Here is a 23,052-nt window from a genome sequence, read left to right on the forward strand (position 1 = left end):
CCGCTAAGCTTGCCAGTAGCCCGTTTCAAGCCTGATTAGAAAAACCTGGTACCAGCCCTTTGCTCCTGGCCGTATCCATGGCAATGCTACCTCCGTTTGGTCGCAGCACGCATAAAAGTGTGAGCCGCTTGGGGGGGCTTGAAAGTGATCTTTGATGAGGGCTTTGACAGATGACGTCCAGTCGTTTTTAGGAGAACGCGTGACAGCGCCGATGCAGCGTACCTCCACCTCCATTTGCCCCCAACTGCTCGGTGAACCCCCGTGCACTTAAGGAGGAATCCCTGACACAACCCTCAAACAGCAGGGCACAAAGCAGCCAGCAGCCCGATGGCTGATCTTTCCTTGTAAAGGAGCAGGCAGGTCAGCGGTAGTCAAGCCGGCTCCTAATCCCCCCCGGCGCTGCGAGACTGCAGAGCAAGACTTTACTCACAGTGTAAAGCCAAACACATGCCGTGTACACACGGGATCAACCGAGCTCAGTCAGCGTAGCGCTTCGACGCAGGAGCGTGACTGAGTCGTGATTTCCAGTTGAAAAGGCAGAGAGCAAGTCCTTTCATGAGCGAGGCATAGTTGCAGAGCAGCATAGTTGGCAGGATTAAATACGATGCCTTCGCTTCCCCGCCATGTTCTCGTGGATGACTCGTCAATCTCAAGGATGAACAATATGTCTAAATTTGAAATAAAGAAGAATTACATCCATATTGAAGGATTCTGCTCTTCACAATTCATGCTCAGTTTCAATCAAAGAGTCCACAGAGATTAAATGAGGCAGAAATAAGGGTGTGGTGATTTGGGAGGTGGATATGCTGGTACATCCAACGCACACGCCGGCGACAGATCATCTTGTCACAGGCCTGCAATTAACATTTGTGGTTTTGTTAAATGTAACTGCAAATCTTTTCCGAAACCCAACTTCCGAACCTATATCTTTATTTGACATTACCAGAATTTTTCCATAACTTGATTTATACCGTAATTGACACGTGCGGATTTTGCAAAATGGTAGGAAAAAATAAATCCTCGTGGGATCCTTCCATTCGTTTATGGGAGGGTATATTAGAATTTTCTTTCGTTTTGCTAGACAGTGCAGCAAGCCACTAATTATACATGACTCTCCTAGTCTGACTATGTTCCCATTAAGCTGCTTTGTTATCTTACCTCAGTAAACATGGATGGCAATTTTCTTATCTTATTGTTGGGACCAACTTCCAACCGTTTTTGCACAATATTTTTGCTTTTTTTTTTTTTCAAGACAGTCCTCTTTTTCTGTCAACACTGACTCTTCCCATTAATGTCTGAGATTACATTTTGGAAGCGTCACTTGTAGGGCTGTTTATTTATTCAGTGTTAAAAGTGACACAGAAATGTTGTTCGAATTAATCTAGTAAGACTCCCGTTTTGAAATGTTAAACTAAAACGATTTAATAAAGATAAATACCAGGAAAATGCCATTTAAAAACCCTACCCCATTACTTTTAATGTCGTGACAGATCTTGTAGATGTTGCTCGCAGATGTTGGACGTGTCACAGCAGTCACAAATGGATAACAATCGAGATGGAAATTTAAGAAATAGATAGAGGTGCACATAAAGAGCAGATGTGCATGTTGTAGTGGAGCACCTGTAATCATTATCAGTGAAGGGCTTCACATTCTACAACACTAATTATAGAGTAAAGGCATTGTGTGCTTTGATTTCACTAGACCCTGACTGTGCTGCAACCACAGTGCTGCCCCCCTGCCTCCCCATCTCAAAACTCCCACACGCACGTTTGCGCATCCTCTATTCCTCTTCCATCACCCCTTTTCCAACACCTTGCCAGAAATGATTTCCACTTTGGAGTAACTTGTGAATACTTTCAGACCAGGCAAAAATTGTTGTCCCTATGGGACAACCTTGAGCAATACATGAAGAAGCTGTAATGGCGTTGCGGTTCTTCAGTTTCCAGTTTCCATCTCTGCCCCAGTGGAACACCTCGGCTCCCACAGTCATTAAAACTGTTTAAGCAAATTAGCTTGTTTTTTAACCCAGACACAACCTTCTTCCCCTTTGTTCATGCAATTGTGATAATCTCTAACCGAAGTGTTGAACAAACACTTAAAGGCCCAGCATGGTTACTGCGGCAAATTGTGCCCGGCAGTGTGCAGACACCTTACAGCAATTAATGTGTATCTACTCACATGAGTCACGCTTTTGTCCTTGTGAGAGTTGCCATTAACCTCCAATAGAGCGCTGACCTTTGTGGGCTAGTAACAAGAAGTGCAAGAACCCTTCTTCCATAATTCTTCAACTTTGACTTGCCTTTCAGGCTTGTTTAAAAACCTTTGTGGGGGTTGTTACTTTCGTCTGTCTGCAACACCTACTGGATCCAAAATTCTGCATGTCGCTCATGCTGCACTTAATAACTGTGGCTGAAGGCTCAGTTCGTGCCCAGTCAAAGTAGTTCCAGCCTCAAATGGCCTCAATACTTCATCCTCCGATTTTATAGATTTAATAATACAAGTGGTGTACAGAGTAGTCGAATTCTTCCCGAAACACAGTGTTTGTCAGATAAATGATGAAAAGAAAGCTTAATGGAGAAAGAACAGACAAAGATGACAGTAGTGGTAGCCTCTTTATCAATGTATGGTTGGGTGCTCTGAGATGTAATGAAAAAGTTCAGAGTCTGCGCCTAAAACGACCCAGAAACCGTGCCTGATTTTAAATCTTGCCGCCAATGAACTCTGCCATCACACCACAGTTCAAGTCGTTTGCACAGAAATCTTTTCCTTCAGACGCCTCAGAACGTCACTTTTGAACTCTTAGACAGTCTGACCCTGGAGGACGAATTCATGGTGCACAACACTGGGAATGTCAAAGAAGACCCACCTGGTTTCACCCTCATCAGTCTGGGACAGGGACATTTTGATGTCACTCAAAGCACCTCTCATTGCTTCATTGGCCTAAGCTTTCAGAAGTTTTTTTTAAGGGTTTCCATTACTGATTTCCCAAGTTTGACACCATATTTAATGTGCGCTCTCTGCCCAATTTTCAAGACAATGGTGAAATCGCAAATGTGCACATACCAGTGGTCACAAAAACATGTGTTGAACGGTGTTGATTTTAATCAAGTGATCGTGTGCCACAGGAAATGTCTCATAACTTTTTGATTGCACTTCATACATCCTGCTGATCAGTCTGTCTTTACACAACAATATTCCATGGTTCCGGTGTAATTACATATCAACAAACACATTAACCTATCGAGTTACAACGTTTTAAACAGAATTAAATCTATGACATGGACATGGCATGACTCAATTTCCAGAAACAATGAAGGCCTCTCTCATTTGTTATTAAGCATTTGCTTATTGGTGCCAACAACACAGTTCTAAGTCTTGTGCCTCTCAAGCCCGCACTGAGACGAGTCAGTGCAGTGTGGAAAGTATTTGGGGCAGTTTCCTTCTGTCTCCAGCGCACTGTGTTATAGCCAGTGGTTACCTGCTGTCAGGGGAGTCTCCAAAGTCCCGCAGCATTTCCTCACATCAAAGTGGCTGCTACTGTCCCAGGACCAGGACCAGCCGAAGACCAGGTTACTACAACCTAGCTTGTCTAGGTTGTGATCCTCAGTCATGACATTTATTTGTCTTGGTCCTTTCTTAATGAAGTTGCAGTCTTTGTCCCTGTTAGAGAAAAGTTATATAGGAGTTGTGCTGAAACATTTTTTTTTCTTTTGTCATGTAGTTCTTGATGTGTACTTGCAGAGCTACTGAAAAAGATTTTACCATTTTTAGTTTTACTTTTATACCATGCCATAATTAAAACTAGTTTCAAACATTAACACCATAATTTCAGTTAACGGCATTTGGCAGAGGTTAAGAGACGGCAGATTAAACACCCCAGCAGTACTTTCGGTTATGCAACCACTTACTGGAAATGTCGGTTTGGACGGCTCATTTTTTCCACCTATCTGATCCACTTTTGCATCACTTTCTAAATTTGCCACAAGTCCACTCTGACATATAGAGCGATCTGTCCGTCCACCCGAAGTTTGTAATGCTTAAAACATCTTGAGTCTCCGTCTTGGACCGGCCCTGTCTAGCCCATCCTCGTGCTGTTTTATGCAGCTCTTTTCCTGCTCTTCTCCAGTAACACAGCCTGATCTCAGGTCACGGGGGTCACAGTATATGAGCAGACATCTGGACCAGCAAACTGGTCCCAACATCACCACTGGGAATCATAGGAATCAGTTTTATCGGTGCGAGAAGGAATCCAGAATAACAGAAGGATGTTGTAGTCCCCCTTTTTTTTTCTTCTTCTTCTTCTTTTTTTTTTTTCTTAACAGCCAGAGTAACTTTTTTCTCCTTTTCTCTCCACACACACCACAGCCTCCTCCATAACCTGGGCTTTCCCAGATCCAATAGGTGCTGATGAAACTCAACCTGGCCTGGTCCAGATCAAGCTCTGGCAGCCTGCCGTGTCACAAGCGCCAAGGGTTTATCACTTCCCCTCTGCTCCCATCTCGCATCTTCCCCTCGACTTTATTTTCCTATTCCTTCCTCCAAAGTTCTGTCTTTATTGGCCCCCTCATGCCGGGCTCCTTTAACAGTTTTGTCATAGATTTCATAAATCAATATCTGTTTACCTTAATTATTATTTTTCTCGTGTTAGTGGACAGAGCAGAAGTTTATGCCGTTTTTATGAATAAAACACACTTCTTTTCCTCAGTGCGAGTCGGTCCGCTCTGTTGTCAACAACAGTGAGTTGTCAAAACAAGCAGACATTGAATCCAGAGGGGGATCCACTTATTTTTGGTTACACTCTTCACCCCCGGAGCAAGATTGAATGGCTGAAGTCATGATTGGCGGCATTTGCCATGTTGGACCATTTAGGTCGGGAAAAAGCGGTCTTAACCTCATGTACCAATGCAATGGACTTTTACCATCTTTATGATCCTGCTCATTAAAATTAACTGTCTGGTTGTAAAAAATTGATTTCCCCTTTATGTTGCCTTCTGGATTGTCTTATGCACTTCAGATCTAGCATGAGAAATTGCTCGACTCTCATCCGTCGTCGCCCCCCCCGTCGCCCCCCCCCCCCCCACCCCCACCCCCGGTGAATTCGGTTCTTCTTTTTCTTTCATTGTATGTTTCGTTTCTCTCTTCTTTTTTTGGCATTCCAAGAGGCAGGGCATGAATAGATCAAACCTCTCGCTGTGGCAACCGCTCCAAATACACAGGAAAACACATAACTCATCACGTTCATTCTTTGGAAAGAAATTGCACAATTTGAAATATTACAGTATAATAGATAGCTAAAACCTGATTTAGACTAGGTCATTACCTCTCTATCTATCTATCTCTGAGTATTAATGTAAATGCCAATCGGTCTTAATAGCCATAAAAATGATTTAATGTCGACACAATTAGATCCTAAATCTTAAATAGAGAACAAGTCATCAAACTTGCCTCGCTACGAGTGCCTCTGAGGGGATAACCCTCATTTACTAGGGTATATTTTTAAGAGATCTCCTAAAGAGCGTGGACTGCCCTTTTAAAAGTTGGCCCATCAAGCCCCTGCCTTTTGATCCACCTAATAACCCCTCCTACCCCAACCCCTTCCCATAGGCATTTTTTTTTAGCACGATCATTAATGATCCTCACCTCAACATCTCGGCTTCTCTGAGGTGACAGCCCGTCTTGTTGGTCCCCCTGTTCGAGCCCATTACCACCGGGCTCTGGGAGCGGACACGGTCCGCAAAAGAGCCCTCAAACACAGCGCTGCTGTCCATAAAAATACAAAGAACGGGGCTCTGGCCTTCCACGCCGGCCTCATTTACCTTCTTGACTTCTTTGCGGATGCCTAGCGTTTTGCACTTTTACGGGCATCGGAGGTCAGGTGGACGAGGTCTTGAGGATTATTTACCCCAGAGTGCTTGTCTCGTTCGCAGGAGCACCTACGTGGCCTCTCCGTCACCCTCACCTGGGCACCTCTGGGCCTGTAAAGCACAAAATACAGAAAGATGTGGGTGGGGTGGAAAGGGAAGGGGGGGGGGGTCTTCATGAACTCACAGATCTCATCACCTCTTGAGGAGACTGTATCTACGTTCGCTTTCACTGATGATTGAAGAAGAATCCTCCAGGCTGCGTGTTTTAAAGGAGCCCCAGGGTTTTCCTTGTGTCTGCAGAGTTTATGATCCGCATGGCTGACTCCAAGGCCAGGCGAATCTGCCAGAGCCATGTAGAGGATATCTTTTTGCTCGTCTTCAGCCAGCCAATATATCTTCTTAGTCACCAAGGCCTTATTAACAGAAACTAGAGCTTTCTTTTAGTCAGCACAAACCTGCAAAACAGGACATCCAGTCACTGAAGTCTTATTTTCCGCTGTTGGTTGCCGCGAAAAAAGCAACATTAGCAGCTTCCTAGCCAGGGGCCTGACAGTTCCCCTGTTGCCACAACTTCTTATAGTCCTCCCTATTATCTCCTACTCCCTGGGCCTTTTCTGTTTGGTCCCTGGCTTTTATGGCAGGGTAGGAGAGGGCCATGAGGAAATGAGGTGACCCCAGGGTCACGAGCGGGAGTCAGGGGGCTGGAACCGGACCGCGGCCCCGCCAACCCCACTCTCTTCGGGGCCGGTTCGGGTCGAAGCAGGGCGAGGCAAAAGGAGACTGGGAACAGGGGAGCCTTTCCATCCGTGACCCTGCCATCACATGACATTAATTAAGCCCGATTTGAATTTGTTTACAAGCCCCAGTCGTCTTAAATCTTCTGGGGCTTTGCCACCCCGCCCCCACCCCCAGTACCCCTTTCTCCACCATCCCCTCATACCTCGAGTCCTTCTTTTCTTCTTCTCTTTTAATACGGTGTCAGACATCTATTTATTATGCTGTTTTAACTGCTTTTCAGGAGCGAGTTACAAGCTATTTGGGAATCCACCAAATAGGATTTGAGGGACACCCCTCTAAGATGTTAATCTGTTAGCGATATGAAAGGCCGCTCACCCCACTAAACCCCCCCTCCTCCGGTGGAACCCGGGAGCTCTTTATGGCCCCATCAGGCACCCACGTGGACGACTTACTGCTGACCTCGTGACCTGGCAGTTGAAGCCATATGAGGAGGGAATCTTTCTCTTGTCCCGTTACCTCCTGCTCCCTCTTTTCTCGTGTCTCTGTTTCTCCCCTCAGAATTTCCGATGTCTTATTTTGTTTTGTAGGAAATTTATTTGACTTCCTGAAGTTGTGAAAGTGTACTTTTATTGTTGTGTATCATCGAACTTATTGAATCAGGCCATTTTGAGTTTTTCTTCTTTGCCGTTTCCTTTTTTTGCTATTTTTTTTATCTACGGATCTTAAGCTATATAATGAGATCTCTTATCATCAATACCTGAAACTCTTTACCCCTAACAAGCATTATTCTATTCATTCTTTCACCCCAACTAGTCTCTCATGTAAAAGATTTACACGCCACTCAGCAGCCTTTATTAGGGAGGTACCTGCATGTTTGCTATACAACAAAAAGTCCCTCGACTGGCTCCATCATATTAAAAATTTACACGTAACTGAAGAGCTGTTACAATTGGCTTACTGGCATGTTAGTGGCCGAAAAGCTGGCTGCATATAAGGCCTGGTGCCGGGGTGTTGGGTGGCTAATTGGATCGCTTGGGTTAAATAAATGTTTGAGTTCTCCCCTGTGCTGAGGGGGACCCGGTGGTAGGAGCCTCTCATCTCAGCAGAGGAGGGGGAGAAAAAAAAAAAGGCAGATTAAAGGGAGAGGCGGAGAAAAATAAGGAGCAAAATGAGCTCATTAATGATAAGATCAGATTTGTTCTGAGTGTTTAGGACACGTGTCGCAGGGTGACTTAGAAAATGAGTACAATGAAGAAAGAAAATAAAGGAATAGCTATGATAGAAGGCCATTACAGAGGAAATACTAGAGCTGCTAGTCTGAATATTTAAAGTGATAGAAGCTTTAATGAGGGCTTTGTCATTGCAGGTTCCAGATCCAAAGAGGAACCAGCGACCCAACCAGCTACAAGAGCCTGAGCGACTGCTTCAGGACGATCTTCCGAAATGAAGGGTAAGTCATCCACAACAGTCGTTGCAAAGTACAGCACGAAACAAAAAAGATTTTAAAAAAAATGATGTCAGTCATGAGTTTTGTCCTGTTTCCCTGCATATGAGAAGCAGGAAGGCTGATTACAGACGGTTTAGTGTTAAAATAAGATACATTTTCCTGTAGAGGTTAAATTAATTTCCTTTCAAAATATGTTATTTGTTTCTCAGGAGTCCATTTGAGCAAACTCAGAGAAACAATGAATTCATCTGCATAAAAACGATCCCCAAAAAATGTAAACAAACAAGGGAGTACATGTTGCTTTATTTAAATGTACGGTGGCAGAGTGACCTAGTAGCTTGAAAGCTGAAAGCGTTGCAGGTTTGGTTTGCTTTATAACGGTGGGTGTTTTCTGCAACATCCTGCTGCAAACCCCTGAACGCTCCTTCGTATCTCCCCCTGGATAAAAGCAGACTAGCTACAGACAGTCGGCCTTGCCTCGCCTCGTCTCGCCTCGCCTCCCTCCCACTCCGCCTGCCCTGTGACAGGTCCGTGAGACAGTGCAGGCGTAGGAGAAAGTGGTTGCCACTCGCTCTGTTTACGGCGAGTCGACAGCTTTACTGCGGATATAAAGTTGATCTGCTGCGAGGTGTGAGCGAGCGCGCGGCGAGAGGGCCGGCCAGTGACAGTTGGAAATCCTCAGTTGGCTGCAGTTCAACAGATGCAGCTATACTGCCTGCAGTAGCTGTGCCCTCTTCACCTCACACACACTCGCACACCATGACTTTTCACACCATTGTGTCTACATGCTCTTCGGGCGTGTCCTGTGGGAGGAGGTCTGTCTGAATTTCCAGAGAACTCTGGGACAATCAAGTGCTTGCCAAATCACATGGAATCCATAACGTCACCATAAACTGAGAGCTTTTTGACGGTGAGCTCATCGAACAAAAGACTCCCCGAAGACAGAAGATCCACTTTCTTGTCGACCAATTATCATTGATAGTATATTTTTGCTGAGTCTATAATCACTCCCCAGTAGCACATTGCGGATTACCTCCAGGCCAAACCACTTAGTTATAATTTATACAAATAGAGTCAGGCCCCCTCTCTGTTGTAGAATTATTATTAAAAATAAACATCTCCCGTCAGCTCGTGGCAGCACTCCGCTAACACTGGGCCTCGTTCTGTCTGAGGCGATGAGCGAGGAAACACGAGCTCTCGACTCGAGCTCAGTGATTAAACAGAAGAAAGAAGCCTGGACAAAAACGACCTGTATGTTTACAAGAAGATCCACGTGAGCACTTGTCGATGACAATTTAAAGGTAAAATTTCACTTTAGGTTGTCGTAAAGGCCATAAAACAAAGCATGAGATCCATGTTGCTGAGCTCCCGAGTGTGCGACAGCGTGAACTGTGCTCACCGCCACCCGGTTGTGTATTTCCTCACCGGCCATGCTGCTTTATTTTTTTTCTGTTGCATGAGGGTGCAAGCAGCATGGAGCAGCATGGAGCATGTGTTAAGTGTTTCCGTCTGGAGGCAAACAAAAAGACTCTTGATTCTGGAGCATTCTTCACCGGTGTGGTATTCAGAGACTGGGTCGGGACCCAAAGCACGGACACAGAAATATTAAAAGGGGGGCCGCGTGCGTTACCGGGAGAACGTGAACATTACTGTAGATCGGTGACTAATGCTTGGAACGAACGGCTGCACATTTGGGAGGGGTTGTTTTGGCTCCAGCTGGGACCACCCATGCAAAAAAACAACAACATACATCCATGGAAGTGTGAAGAAGTTCAGATAAGCGTGTCCTCCAGATTACGTATATGTCGCTGCAGTCAAACAGAAATGATTTGTATGAAGCAGCCGTTGTGTTAAAGGAGTAGGTCAACATTTAGGTCATCTTAAGTATTTTAACTCGGCTATTTTTTTAAGTGTGCCTTTACGGGACGTCCTGTAAAGGCACACTTTTATTTTTTAGTTAAAACCTATTTTTTACACAAGGGCACTCTTAATTACTGATTTATTTTTTTCTACACTGTTGTTTTACTTATTTTACTCTACGTAATATGTAGCTCCTTTTTCTTCGCACATTTCCTTCCCAATGATGTATAACTTTGAATTTTTTCTAAATAATTTTTATCATTACCATTTTTATTTTGCCTTGTGCTATATAAATATTATTATTGTCTTTTTTGCTGATGAAGACAGAAAATGTTCATTAATGAGCTTTAATAATATAATGCTGTTACAGGGAGAGACGGTATCGTTTCCCTCTGAGAGAACCAGGCTGGCTGCTTTCTCTGATTTCCAGTCTTGATGCAGAGCTAAGTTAACCGACTGCTGGCTTTACATTTGGCACCTGACAGACATCAATCTAACCATCTAACTCTCTGTAAGAAAGCTAATAAGAGTATTTTCTAGAATTATATATGTAAATCTTTTAACGGTATGATTTCGCTCTAAAAATAAGATCAAAATAAGAATCCTTAAAAAGATAATTTGCTATTTAATCTTATGGCCTGCACCAAATTCACCAAAATGTGACTGAATATGAACATTTGACAACTCAAGACATGTACTGTTGCTTCATATTGCCAGTGTATGGAAGAATGTCTTGCCATATAAAAAAAGATAGTTTTTGTAAATGTTATTTTTAACCTTTACACTGCTTCGGTGATTTCTACACAAACAAGAGAAACATTTTTATTGGTGCCTTTTATCCTGTGAATCCACTTGTGATTCTGCCGCACTGTCCCTGTTAGTGACAAAGTCATGGTTACAGTAGACATTGAGAAAGTGAAAATATTTACAGATGAAGCATACTGGTTGTTTACATGTTAAAATGTTCCCCGGGGCGGCTCATGTTTCCGGTGGCTATCTTCAAAGCAGTGCTGTGTGAATATTGTTTTCTAAAGTTGCAAATGATTTGCAACTTTGTGCATTTGCACGTATTTTTTTTCTTAATTGGTCGGTTTGTTTAATTGGCCTGGTCTGTCGTTCTGACACTCCTCTCCAGATGGATGGAGGCTGTTAAAAAAGGAAAGGTTTATGAAAATGAAAGCCAAATTATACCCACAAACACACACACACACACACGCACACACACACACCCATGTGGCTCCCCTCCGTCCCTCACTCTGTGTTGGCAGGCTATTTGTTTAGGAAAGACAAAAAGGGACTTGGTGTGTACTTTACATTGGCAGTCAAATAAGGATTCAAACGATGGCCACTCACTAGAGGCCATATTTGTTCTGTAACAAATTTCACTCCTCTTTCATTACCTGGAGGCTCCGCAGCATGACCACTCCCGGGAAATCTGTGGCCACCATTTGCATGGACAAAGAGAGCCGAGGGAAGGGCCTTCCGTCCGACTGAAATAACTTGTTTACACAAACGATACGATGGATTCAATTTTGGTGTCGAGGAGGGATTGTCCTCGGCGATAATCGCTTTTTATGAGGGCTCGATTACCCAGAGCCGGTGCCACTCGTGTAACTTCAGGTGTTGATCAAATAGGTTGGCTCTGTCACCTGATGACAAAATGTTTAGATAATGAGTTGTGGTTCACTGCTGTTTTTGGACGCTGGCCCTTGCTGCTGTGGACTCGGTGTAGGTGTAACGGCCTGTATGCTATCGGGTTCTGCTCAGTGTGCCAGCAGCAAAAATATTTACACTTGTTCCCCAATCAGCCAAGATCATCTCTGTTGACTCTGTTGCCACAACAGAGCTGCTGCTGCTGTTCACAGGATACAGTCGGTCACGCCATGTTGTCCTTCCTGTCCACAGATCTGTGTTCAATATCAATATACACTCTTACTCCTTCTCTCCACACGTCACCTGCAAGCACCTTAGTTGATGCTTCCGTGAGCATTTACAGATCAATTCTGCATTTACGATGTCAGTTAATGATAAGGCTGCTTTTATTCTATAGTTGTTGTTTTTTTTATTGTCGATAAGTCTCCTGAAAAGTCCTAAACTAACAATGCAGTAGTTCGTGTCTCAATACAGTAGTAGTTCCTGCTTATTGTCTCACACTCACAAACCCATTTATTCCATTTGTGAAACTGTGAATATACAAATGTATATCCGGAATACAAATGTAGTTTTTTTTCTAACAATTTTTTTTTTTTTTAATTAAAAAAAAAAAAAAAGCCCACATAATATCCTAAACCAGCTTAGCACTAATGTTTTTTGAGATCATCACTCCAGGAGCAAATGAGGCATTTTCAGCAGCGGATTAACACACATTTTTGGTGCTATAGTACGAGTTTTTGTTTACAGCTGCAGGACAGTGTATTTTCAATTGACTCTAAATAAACTGCAGTTCCCATGTTTGTTATGATGAAGGAATCTTACCTCGTGTGCAACACTGAGGCTCACTCATGTGTTTTTAATAGTTTTTGGAGGTCAGTGCCACAGACAAACAAAGCACAGTTCATTGATGTTTAGGCTTAGGTTTAGGCCTTTCATGGGATTTGTTGATAAAGATAAATGTATATTGGATTGGATTTAGAGGTTGTTTTTTTTTAACTGCTCATTGAGTCTGACAGTACAAGGGGAGGGTAATGCTAAATCAGTAGAGCTCTCCTTTAACCAACTAGTCAGGACAAATTTAAGAATACAACTGGGCCGCTTAGATTCTTTAAAATATTTTCCATAAAGTCCGTCATGCTAAATAATTACACTGCTGTCCAGGAAGATTTGAATGTTTGTGGACGAGTTGCATATTTTGCATTTTCCATATATAGAAATTATGTGCTTGTGGAAAATGTCCCATTGGTAAATAAACAAGGAAGTGTGGACATCTGAAAAGCTTTTGACAGCTGCTGACCACAAAAAAACAAAAACATAATTCTCCCATAGAAACAGGTTTGTTGACTGGTCCCTCAGCTTCACCATCTGAAACCCTCTAAACTAAAAGGGAAAAAATGGTGGTTTCAGAAATTTAGAGAAACATCACAATATAAATATTTGTCAGAAAAATACACAGTATAATGTGTCGCCATGATGAATGCTGCCTATTTATCTGCTGTATTAAAATACTCGAACCACTCGGATATCGGATCGCCCCTGGTCAGAGTGCATATCACATGGGAGCGGTGAGCTACCCCATTTGATTCCAGGCTGGCTCTACCTTTACTGTATGTCATTCCACTGCTCTCTTTCCCAACATTTCTTGTGTGTCTACTGATCCTATCTAATAAAGGCAAAATGTCACCCAAAAAAAAAACACAACGGTGACTATTCCTCGTCTTTGATTGGTTAATCATTTTAAAATGCACGGGGGTGGAGATAATATTTGAATTGAACCCTGCAGCCCTTTATACGTATTTATTCGTTCTAAAATGTGAGGAGATGATATTATCTTTACTGTTTCTCTTGTTTAAAGATTTAGACCTGTTTTACCTGTTTCACACCGAGGCAGTCCCTTTAAAACAACATTTAGCAATGTGAGCAGGGGAAAAGTAGTTAGCTGTTGCTAGTGACAGTTTGTTATCAACACAAAGGTATCTGATGCTTCAGGTGCACTGTGTTTCAGTCCTGAGTTTTTCCTGAGCAAAGTTTACACAGAAAATATTTAAAAATCAACCAACTGCCTGTATAATTTCCTTTGATTGACATGTGTAGTTTACACTAACGGACAATTTCAGACAAGTTCAAAGAAATAAACTATTCCGCCCATGTTTTCACTAAATCGAAAGGCTGTGGCAAATGTGTGTGCGCTCTTCTAAATGTATACGAAACATACTTTGTTCTCCCTTTACAAAACAAAACCTGCAACTGTCTTTTTCCATGTATACAGCAAAGACTGATCAGGCATCTGGGTGAATATACAGTATACGATGTACGTTTTCCACAGTTGGTCACATTAGTACCTCATCGTGATTCAGAAAAATAAAATGTAGCTATAAAGTATGTGCGATTTAGAAACATCCCATGAATGTGTGAATGTATAAAACTAACAGTTCAACCAGGCTGGCCTTTTAATCTCTAGATGCATTGCAAGGGATTATTTTCTTAAAGAATAAAGCCTGTGTTTATATGTAGGCATGCATCTCAATATACATAACTCACTGTATCGTTTTTATTATTTTTCCTGGCTCCATGTGTGCTTTAAGTCATTGCTGGACGTATGATTGAGCAAAGGCAAACTCCCAAATTGACTAAAATTATACAGCTACCGTGTTTTGAAATATGCAGAGTATCAAATGCTGAAAAACACTCTTAAATCATTTCCCCAGCATATTCCAGCAGAGCATGTTGACCAGGGTTTGCGGTTTGAAAATGTATCTCAGTAGTGATGTTGCCAAACAGCAGCAATATATTTATGGTTTCCGTTTTGTGAGCTGGGTATTGGTCCTGCAGTTTGCACTGAATATTTGGTATTGTCAGAGATCTGATTGCTGTTCTAATCATACTGTGTATCTTTTAGAAATTGCCGCAACACCGGGTTTGCAAATTTAAACTGGAAATCCTTAAAAGGTAACTCGACAAATTATATGTCTTCTTAGGCTTCTGAGGAACAAAAGCTTGTGTTACAAAAGTTTTTAGAAATCAACCAATTTAAGGGACTAAATGCAGTTTGTGCTGGCTCAGTTTGGACTAGTACTGTATCTTCTTTATATGTCTCTAAATTGCCTGTTTTTAAACCTAATAATACCAGATGCACAATTTGCATACCTTTCAGACTGGATGGGACATTTGCGTGCTCCTCCCTTTAGAGCCAAATGCAAGATGAGTACGGTTTTTGGTGACGCCATTGGAGTTTTTTTTTTTTTGTTTCCTGTGGCTACGGCCAGTGTGACCAGGCTGTACACCAAGCGGCAACGTGCAGTTCCTTGAATGGCCACTTAATGCTGGCTCCAAAATGGAGTCAATCCTCAAAGACCCTCCTTGTTAAAATGACCAACTTCACACCAGAAATTAACATGTTTACACCCTGCTACAAAACACATTTTTGTTCTCTGTGGCATGTAGAACACCCGTCCGTAGCGTTAACATTAGGCTCGGGCAGGTCCGATCCGAGAGTCCAATGTTCAAATCGTTGCAAAAGTAAAACTCAACTCGTGTTCTTTTAGGTAACGTAAACAAGTGACTTGCATAACGTAACGTATTTAACTTTCGTAACGTCCTACAAATCATGTATTTGAACCCAAAGCATGATCTTTTCCTTACCCTAACCAAGGAGCTTTGGTGCCGGAAACCAAATAAATGATTTTGCTGCCTAAACGTAACCAAGTAGTTTTGGGACCTAAATGAAGCGAAGTAATTTTGGTGGCTAAAACTAACCAAGTATTTTTAGTGACTAATCCTAACCAGGTTGTTTTGGTACCTAAACCTGAGCAATTGAAGGCGTACTTCTTTTTAGATATAAATTACACAACTGTTAAAGTTCTTGCGCTAGCTGACTTTGTCTTGCAGATATGAACTGAAACCCAGTGGCTAAAAGTAAACAAACACCGCCAGATTTCAGAGGCCCAGCATATTTTCTCTCTCCACAGAGTCTTGGGCTTCTACAAGGGAATCCTGCCTCCGATTGTGGCCGAGACGCCAAAGAGAGCAGTGAAGGTGAGATAAAAGATGTACATGTTTATTCACAGAAAGCAGATCCTAAGCGCTGCATCACCTTCTTGAGAAGCCGCGAGGCTTGATGCAGCGCTTAGGATCTGCTTTCATGGTGGACCGCTCCACTGCCATATGAAAACACTCCAAACCGCAGTTGCTCTAACATGGTACACACGTGCTGATTAAACACGCGACGCCCTCTGCCATGTCTGCTTCCTCAGCCACTCCTGTTTGTTCTGCTGGCCCACCAAATATTGACTTACAAGTGTTAACAGCAAGTCATCTGCTGAGCGCCATATTTTGATACGAGCAGGGAGGCTTCGCACATCTCGCCTTGCACGAACGTCTAATGGGGTGACGGAGAGATGGTGGGTGTGTGGGTGGGGGGAGGGGGGGGGGGCGCAGAGGTGGCCTGAAGCCTGGCATGGAGCTACTCTGTAATGAGATGCTTGAGACGAGGATGTGTGAACTTTAAAAGTAAGCACTCACACTGAGAAGATGGGGTAATCGCTCACACAGACGCGAACAAAGCTCGCTGATGGTGAGAAATGTCTGGAGCGAAGAATTAAAGCAAATTAAAGCTGCGATTAAGACGCCTCTGCGGGCATTTTGCCCTTTGCTCAGATAAACAAATCAGTGGATCTGTCTCCTTCTCAGACTGTACGTTAGACATTTTCGCTTTCCGCAGAGATTAAGGTCTAAAATTTGAAGTAGTGCGTAATTTTCATGTGATTTCCCCCTTTTCCTTTCGAGGGCTTTTAGCTCCTTAACCTTAGCTACATTTAAAAGCATATGTCGTTATTTACATTTACGTGGGTGTGTATTTGTGCAGGGGATGTCAGTTTATGAAGTCACCGTGACTTTCTGACAGCTCATTTATCCACATCTCTCCTCTGCAGTTTTTCACCTTCGAGCAGTACAAGAAGCTCCTGAATTTGACCCCTTTGTCTCCTGGTGTGGTGAGTCTTAGCGCAGAAACACCTGAATACACTCTCGCTTGAAAAAATAAACACACACGCACACGCACACACACACACACACACACAGGACCAGGAAGAGTGTTACACCCGGTGTCAAAAGTCAACATTTCAGCTATCCGGCCACGTTTTTAAAACAAAGACAAATGCCAAGAATAATTTCACCAGCCAAATTAATTCATATAAATGTAAATGTTCCTAATGTGCAGTTTCCAGTGCTGTTTCATGTACAAGTTCAAGTTATGCATGAAAACATTAAGGAGAGAAATTACTGCTCATTTTATATATTTTATCTTTGTCTTCTTCCTCTTTGTGTGGCAACTAATGCGTTAAGCATAACATATTGTTTTGTACTAACCTTTGCGAGAGTTTATTTATTGTTCAATATTAGTTTGAAAAACACAATACAGCTTTTCAGCCTCATCATAAAGCCATTTCACTTTGGACAGGATAGAAAGAAACTTTCTTAAATAGTGATTATGAACACTTTTGATAGATGTTGATCACGTATGGAAATCCTTCTCGATGACTAATGGACACATTGAAATGTGTAACATTAATGGTATAATGAACTAACAGCCTGTAACAAAGGGTGTAAACCACTCAACATACAAGGGCTACCTAGGTTTGTGGCAAAGTCTTGAAATCGGCCGGGAGAAGAGCTCTGAGTGACATTCGCATTTCTGATGGGCCCGAAAGTCGCTGTCCAAAACTGGAAAAGGCGAATCGGGTCAGGCGCACTTTGACATTCACAGGGTTTTGCACTGTGTATTGATCCCACGGGGTCGGACTATCAACAACCCAGTTCGACGGTGATGTTCTGAGAGAAGCGCATTTGGTGCAAACGACCTGAACCTCGACGCAATGGCGCGATGGTTGTCCAGCATGACAACACGCTCACAGCTCATTCAAAAAAGCGCACGCGTTTCTCGCCCACAACACAATCACAGTAGCTCCCCACCACTCCTACTCATCGGATTTGGCTGCCTGCGACTTTTCTTTGAAGTGCGCTTTCTGCTCGGGTTTCAGGTGTGTAAAGAATCGTTGACGTACCCGGACCACTGGTCACAAAAACATGTGTATCTCAGTCGCTGATTTTGATCAAGCAACGAAACTTGGAGTACTTACTCTCTGTGTTTAGTGCACGTCACGGTGCTGTACACCATTTGTGCCCAACAGGAGCAGTCTCTAAACTTTCTAATCAACCCTCGTAATATTCAGTAATCTGTGTGATTAGAACTGGCAATGTGACGTTGAATCGTGTTTTCTAACTCCTTGAACACAACCTGAACGTTCCCGTTTCACTTATCGTAGGAATTCGATGTATGAAGTAGTATTTAAATAGCCTCCTTTGTTGTGTGGTTGGGTGTGTAGTTGACGCTCAGTTGGGAGATCAGCTGTGCTCTAGGTGGCATTAAGGACTTCATGTCTCTGCCTGAACCCTTTTGCTGGATGAGTTTCACTCCAAGCAACAGAGCAGTCGCAAAAAGTTTACAGAAGTTGGTTCAGTGTTGCTCTGTGTTATTCAGTGTAACTGGCAGCATGTCAGGAGACATTTTTATTACATTTGAATATTTTGTTTGAATTTTATTGGTTTGTAGTGTAATGAGGAAATGACTTAGCCATTGTTAATTGAGGAGACTGGTTGCACCACAGGCCATGAACATACAAGCAGCTTCCTCCTTCCTGAGTGATTGGTTTTCTGTTATATTGCGTCAGTTTTAAGCTAGACAGATTCACAGTGCCTGGGCGCGGCCACCACACACCACCTATTCAGGTGGTAGCCAATGTCAGCCATGATGGATGGCTTACCTGCAACTCGGTGTCAGAGCCGCCCCGGCACCGCGAATATCCCCGGCTTGTTTTTACAGCCATCGTTGGAGAAATGTGTACCTGTTCCATCCATCATGCTTTCTTGCCCCTCCTCCTCCTCCAACTCACTATCTTCTTCCTGCCCTTCCTCCTCCTCAAGTGCCTCAAAACCTCATTTCCCTCAGAGGCCCTCGCGTATCAAGTGCTGTAATCACATCGGATGATTAGTGCGAGTGAATTGCAGATTGGTTGTGAATGTCTCTCTCTCTTTCTCTCTTTCTCTCTCTTTCTCTCCCTCTCTCCTATTCAGCGTGGCACAGCTGAATGCCTTCACACTGATTAATGAGGACACACATAGTAATAATACAAATAAGGAATTAAAACGTGGCGGGCTGGCTGTGTAAACATTGCGAGGCATGTCTGAGAGGATGGGTCCCGGGGCTCTGACAGCAGAATAAAGAGGCAGGAAGAGTAATGAGCTATAGACACGTTCTTGACATGTTCCCATTACGCCTCACTCTGAGCATGCGTACACGCACACGCACACGCACACGCACACACACACACACACACACACAGACAAACATGCAGAGATGTACTGCCCAATGCAAGTACATGTTGTGTTGCAACATCCACACTTTGAGGTATATACACACATGTAGTTACATCTTACATTGCGAAGGATGGCAAGATAGATTAAACTGCTTTGTTTATTAGAAAATACTAGATTTTTACAAGTTCTTTGACTTTCTCGATTATAATTTCTTCCAACTGCCTTCCTCTCTCTCTTATCTGTCATCTGACATTTTGTCGAATGCTAACAAACACAGGTGCCTTGTGTGTCGTCACGCATTAGTCAGGCAACAACACTGCCGGCCGTGACAGAAACAAATATCAATGCTAGACAAGACAAAGAGACTCCGTGGAACGAGTTTATAAAAAAAACAAAAAATTAAACTACGATTAGGCACCGAGCTCCTGTAGACCGGACATGTTGTCAAACTTCCTTGTCTGCATTATGTTTGTCCACTCTTCTCTGTCTCTACCCAGATATTACCTCAGTCCTAAATCATGTCCATCTCCCCTCCAGGCGCTGTCTGCAGCGGGGCTTGGCGCGGGCTTGACTGAGGCTGTCGTCGTCAACCCGTTCGAAGTGGTGAAAGTCAGTCTGCAGGCCAACAGAGATTCCTTCAAAGAGGTCGACAGAAATAAAATACTGTCTCAACTTGTAAATGGTCAGTAATGTGCACGTTTCTCAAAGAGAAGCTCTTTGACACTTCTTTTCTTTTGAATTCATTCCTCCAATACAGCAACCTTCCTCTTTTGCCCAAGCGAGACGCATAATCAAATCAGACGGCTTCGGACTGAAGGGCCTGAACAAAGGACTAACGTCAACACTGGGACGCCATGGAGTGTTCAACATGATCTACTTTGGCTTCTACTTCAACGTCAGGGATGCTATCCCTACCAGCCCGGTAATATGCCTGTCAAGATCACACTCTGACCCGTTTTGGATTTTGCCGAAGACAAGTGACAGACTTGTAGCTTTGCTTTGGAGTTGGTAACCTTGATGATGCCTAGTTTTTTCTAACCTCGAGCTATATGATCTGCACGTGTCCCAGCCACCTCGCCAGAGGGGAATAGCAAGTGTTTAACAGTATGATTAGTTCGCCTGACTGCCACGGCGAGGAGGAAGCAAAAATCAGAGAGGAGCTTGTAAGATCAGCCCCGCTAATACCTCGTCTGTTTGCTCTTCATAACATCCTCAAGGTTTCAGATTACACATCCGGCAGGGCCTGATGGCCCAAACAAAAGTTAATTTTGTTTAATGGAAACGTTACCATACGCCAGTTCCACATGTACAAACTGGAGCATTAGATTAACTCCAATGAACTAATTGGAAGCAGACAACGGTGCTATTTTCAAGACGAGGTTACAGTGGGAGGCCAGGCTCTGCTATATTTTCAACATTTTTCCAGTGACGCATGATGCACAGAGAACCAAGTGGTCATCCTCTGTGAATGATAATTATGTGGCTGGATGACTCAAATAGCATCGCTTCTTAGATTGTGGACGTTGCTTTTGGGAACGATCCATCGGTATGTACATTTGATGGAGCGATCCCGCTTGTGAGAGGTTAACGACGGCCATTGTTGAGGCAATAAAGCATAAATATTGTGGCCTCTGGCAGGCTGAGCTGATAGTGGCATTTCTCCAGATCTCCTTTGTCTGCAACGTGAACAATGAGCTCGCAAGTCAAATGTGTCTTTAGTCAAATCCAGAGCGACGAGCTCGGGCGTCTCTCGTATGGCCATTTGAATAGTACAGAGGAGGCAGATAGCACACGGCCATCCTTCACAAGTGAATGTGTGAGGAGATGTTTGCTTAAGGCTGTTAGGAAGTGGGTTGATGGGTGTACTTAGGCCGTGGCTATGTTACCCCCTTCCCCACATCCCACTTGAAAAAAACAGAAGAAGTGGGATTAGCTGTTGATTTACCACGGCTCTCGGGGTGTCCAGCCGCTTGAGAAAGGCCTGGACCAGAGAGGCTGCTGTCATTTGTAAAAATATCCTGGCCAATTAGCTGTCAGAGCTCTCTGAGTCTGGGCTTCTTTGGTACAGTAATACCCCTGTGCCGAGTCACAGCCCAATTACCCAAATTGTCCCCATATGCCTCCCCAGTCTGCCTGCATGAACCCTGTTTATAAATCCTCCGTCTTGGCTCCCCCAAAGAACATGTGCTTCTGCTCAGCCAATCAGAGCGCTGCACCACAGTCAGGAAGCACTAATCTGCCCCCCGCTACCATAAAATGATCAGGGCTTTCATGCCAGCTTTGCAATCATATACACAAGTCCCCTCATGTTCTCCTTCACTTTCGCTCACATGTATATACACACATAATGCCTCACTATTGACTTTGTCAATCCACTGCCGCTACTTCCTTTTTGTCCGCTTCATTTGCTGTTTATGTTTTGTGCTCATTTTTCCAGTAAAATGGAGCTTGTTGAACAAACACACTTTATTCTCCTCCTCTTCACAGGACCCCACCTTAGAGTTCCTGAGGAAGTTCGCCATCGGCCTCGTGTCCGGGACCATCTCCTCCTGCGTGAACATTCCCTTCGACGTCGCCAAGAGCCGCATCCAGGCTCCCCAGCCGGTGCCGGGAGAGATCAAGTACCGCACCTGCTTCCAGACCATGGCGCTGGTGTACCGCGAGGAGGGGTACGAACTACCGGGGGACGGGGAGCGGGGAGGGGAAGGGGACTACGTCGGAGATCCCCTGGACAAAACTTGAAACACTCTCACCGGTGCATCCAAGAATTGATGAGCCACTTTGTCTGTTTCTTTAACATCTGATAGTTGGTTGTCGGCCAAGCTGGCCTTCAGGAGAAGACAAATGTAGCAGCTGCAAGTTAGCGCGGTTTCATTGTGAGCTTCCTGCACCGACTACAGGAAATGCTGCGTGTTGATGCAAAGTCGTGATCCGATGAATGGAAAACAAATAGTGACGTGAGATTCTGGGCCATATTCCCGACCAGTGCGATCATACATTTCTGCAGTCTGTCAGTCGTGTAGTAAATGTTAACATATTTTCGAGCCTCGGAGAGTGACAGCTCTAAATGGAAGCTTCAAGGAAAGATGTATGTTATGTTAGCAATCGCCCGAGGCTTTCCACTTTCCCCCATGCGGCTCCGCGAGACAAGGGCCAGCGACATGTTTGTAGTTAGTGCATGTTGTTAGTTTGCAGTTGGGGGTTGCTGCAAGAGCGGGCACTGAAACGCTGTCGTCGCAGGGGTGCGTGGAAGGTGCCCCCGCCGCCACATCCAGTCCCCTTCCCTAACACAACACAGTCCCAGCTAATTAGTGGTCCCTATGGGAGACGTCGTTAAGCAGACCCTAACGAGCCGCGCGGCGCTCCACGGGTCAATCTAATCAGACAGAGGGCCAGGGAGGAAGTGGGTCGAGCCTTATTAACGCCATCAGTGGCGGGGGCAGGGAGCGGGACAGGGAGCACGAGGCGGAGGCAGGCAGCCACTGATCACCTTGAACGCATTAAGGGGCAGGTACTCGCCAGCGCTGGCCGTTAGACCGTTTGTACGTGATGGGGTGACAGACAGGCAGGCAGGCAGGCAGACGGAGAAGCAGGCACTCTGCATACGCACTCAATGATGCATTCACACGCATGAACTCGTACGCGGACTGCATATACCGAAAATGACAAAAATATATGTATTCCTAATGCATAATTTATGTTACAGTATATTATTGACGACTCATGTCCGTCCCTTTTAATGTGGCCGCTGTGAAGGTGGGGCTGATTTTAAATACTTTGTATTCTGCTAGACAGCTTTTTAATTTCCTCCAGGAAGTCTCACCTAACCGTATCTTAACCTACTGCAATGCATTACAGTTCATTTGTTTGGTCAAAGATTGCATTAATAATCTGAATCGCCAAAGTAACTTCTTAAGTTATTAGGTTTAGTCGGTTGTTTTTTGAATGCAGTGGATTTAAAGGCCAATATTTACCTCTGAATTGTGGGGGAGTTGAAGTGTAAAGTAGTAGTAGTAGTAGTAGTAGTAGTAGTAGTAGTAGTACATCAAAAGTACACTTTAATACTTGAGTAAATGTTCTTTCCATCAGTGCACATGTATAAAAACAGCCAGGGC

At 43.9% G+C, this 23,052-nt stretch overlaps 1 protein-coding gene across 1 annotated transcript in view; it reads left to right on the plus strand.

The window, feature by feature from the left end:
- slc25a21 (solute carrier family 25 member 21) overlaps positions 1 to 23,052 on the plus strand; it is an 83,704-nt gene that overhangs the window by 58,843 nt on the left and 1,809 nt on the right. Inside the window, exons 4-9 of the mRNA XM_069152727.1 lie at positions 7,970 to 8,053; positions 15,532 to 15,598; positions 16,495 to 16,554; positions 19,475 to 19,582; positions 19,695 to 19,859; positions 21,425 to 21,606. Of these exons, the coding sequence (XP_069008828.1) occupies positions 7,970 to 8,053; positions 15,532 to 15,598; positions 16,495 to 16,554; positions 19,475 to 19,582; positions 19,695 to 19,859; positions 21,425 to 21,606 (666 nt within the window). The remainder of the gene's footprint in view (positions 1 to 7,969; positions 8,054 to 15,531; positions 15,599 to 16,494; positions 16,555 to 19,474; positions 19,583 to 19,694; positions 19,860 to 21,424; positions 21,607 to 23,052) is intronic.

Source organism: Embiotoca jacksoni, unplaced genomic scaffold, assembly GCF_022577435.1.
Source record: "Embiotoca jacksoni isolate LCO1_2020_lvr unplaced genomic scaffold, fEmbJac1.0.p SCAF_18, whole genome shotgun sequence".
Classification (NCBI taxonomy): Eukaryota; Metazoa; Chordata; class Actinopteri; family Embiotocidae; genus Embiotoca; species Embiotoca jacksoni.